This window comes from Corvus brachyrhynchos, unplaced genomic scaffold (genome assembly GCF_000691975.1).
Source record: "Corvus brachyrhynchos isolate BGI_N302 unplaced genomic scaffold, ASM69197v1 scaffold991, whole genome shotgun sequence".
NCBI classification, from domain to species: Eukaryota; Metazoa; Chordata; class Aves; order Passeriformes; family Corvidae; genus Corvus; species Corvus brachyrhynchos.
In genome coordinates, this window is record NW_008236012.1 from 1,529 (window position 1) to 3,266 (window position 1,738).

The 1,738-nt window shown below is 55.8% G+C and overlaps 1 protein-coding gene across 1 annotated transcript in view; it reads left to right on the top strand.

Moving 5' to 3' along the window:
* The first annotated feature begins 758 nt into the window (after positions 1 to 758).
* LOC108445957 overlaps positions 759 to 1,738 on the top strand; it is a 12,238-nt gene continuing 11,258 nt past the window's right edge. Inside the window, exon 1 of the mRNA XM_017731189.1 lies at positions 759 to 968. Coding sequence (XP_017586678.1) covers positions 841 to 968 — 128 coding nt within the window. The 5' untranslated portion in view covers positions 759 to 840. The remainder of the gene's footprint in view (positions 969 to 1,738) is intronic.

Consider the following 1,738-nt stretch of genomic DNA (forward strand, 5'->3'; position numbering starts at 1 on the left):
AAACCCTCAATATGGAGGAGTTTGGGTTCCTGAGGGGGAAAACCCGTAATATGGAGGAGTTTGGGTTCCTGAGGGGGAAAACCCCTTAATATGGAGGAGTTTGGGTTCCTGAGGGGGAAAACCCTCAATATGGAGGAGTTTGGGTTCCTGAGGGGGGACCCGGCCCTGTCATGGTGGGTGGGGGGCCCGAAAATATGGAGGAGTTTGGGTTCCTGAGGGGGAAAACCCTCAATATGGAGGAGTTTGGGTTCCTGAGGGGGAAAACCCTCAATATGGAGGAGTTTGGGTTCCTGAGAGGGAAAACCCGTAATATGGAGGAGTTTGGGTTCCTGAGGGGGAAAACCCATAATATGGAGGAGTTTGGGTTCCTGAGGGGGGAACCCGGCCCTGTCCTGGTGTGTGGGGACCCAGGAATGGAGGTGGGTCCAACCTGGTCTCTGTGAGGGGGAACCCGGCAGTGAGGGGGTTCTGGCCTTGTCCTGAGGGGAAAAACCCATAATATGGAGGAGTTTGGGTTCCTGAGGGGGAAAACCCTCAATATGGAGGAGTTTGGGTTCCTGAGGGGGAAACCCCCATAATATGGGTGGGTTTGGGTTCCTGAGGGGGGAACCCGTCCCTGTCCTGGTGTGTGGGGACCCGGCAATGGGGAGGGGGCTCCAGCCTGGTCCTGAGGGGGGTCCCAGCTCCCTGGGGGTGTCTGTGTTGGTTCGGGTGGCCCTGCCCTGGTTTGGGGGTCCCCCTTTTTGTGCCCCTTCCCCGTTGTGACCCCGCTGTGCTTTCCCTTCCAGCCCAGCCCCCCCGGAGGCAGCGAGGAGCTGTCAGAGAGCGAGGAAAGCGTTTATGCCGGGCTGGAGGATTCGGGAAGTGACAGTGAATCCTCCGGGAATGAGGAGGAAGTGGAGGAGGAGGAGGAGGAGGAAGAGGAGGAGGAAGAAGCCCCTGGAAGCCCCTCAGGCCCCCAGCCCCAGGTAAGGACCGTGCCTGTGATCCCAGGCTCCCGGAGATTCCTTGGCGTTCTCTGGCCTCCCAAAATCCAGGAATGGAGAGGCCAGGTGGGGGCTGATCCCGGGAGAAAAGTGGGATTGAAGGGATCCAGGAGGGATCCAGGGCGGGATCTGCTGGCAGGGAACAGGGACAGGAGCAGAGGGAGCGGCCTCAGGGTGGGATTTTTGGGAATATCCCCCTGGAAAGGGCTGCCCGGGCTGGGAGCAGGTTTAAGGAATTCCTGTCCCTTTTTTCCAGGTTTAAGGAATTCCCTGCTTTTTCCAGGTTTAGGGAATTCCTGCTCTTTTTTCCAGGTTTAAGGAATTCCCGGGGTTTTCCAGCTTTAAGGAATTCTCTGGATTTTCCAGGCTTAGGGAATTCCCAGGGTTTTTTCCAGGTTTAGGGAATTTCCTGCTTTTTCCCAGGTTTAAGGAATTCCCGGGGTTTTCCAGCTTTAAGGAATTCCCTGCTTTTTCCAGGTTTGAGGAATTCCCTGGTTTTTTTCCCAGGTTTAGGGAATTCCCTGGATTTCCCAGCTTTAAGGAATTCCCAGGTTTTTTCCCAGCTTTCAGGAATTCCCTGGATTTCCCAGCTTTAAGGAATTCCCAGGGGGTTTTTCCCAGCTTTCAGGAATTCCTGCCCTATTTCAGATGGAAGCAATTCCCAGCTTTTTCCATTCCCTGCCCTTTCCCAGCTCTCAGGAATTCCCTGCCTTTTCCCGGGATTTCTCTCTCTCCCCACCCCCCCACGCACC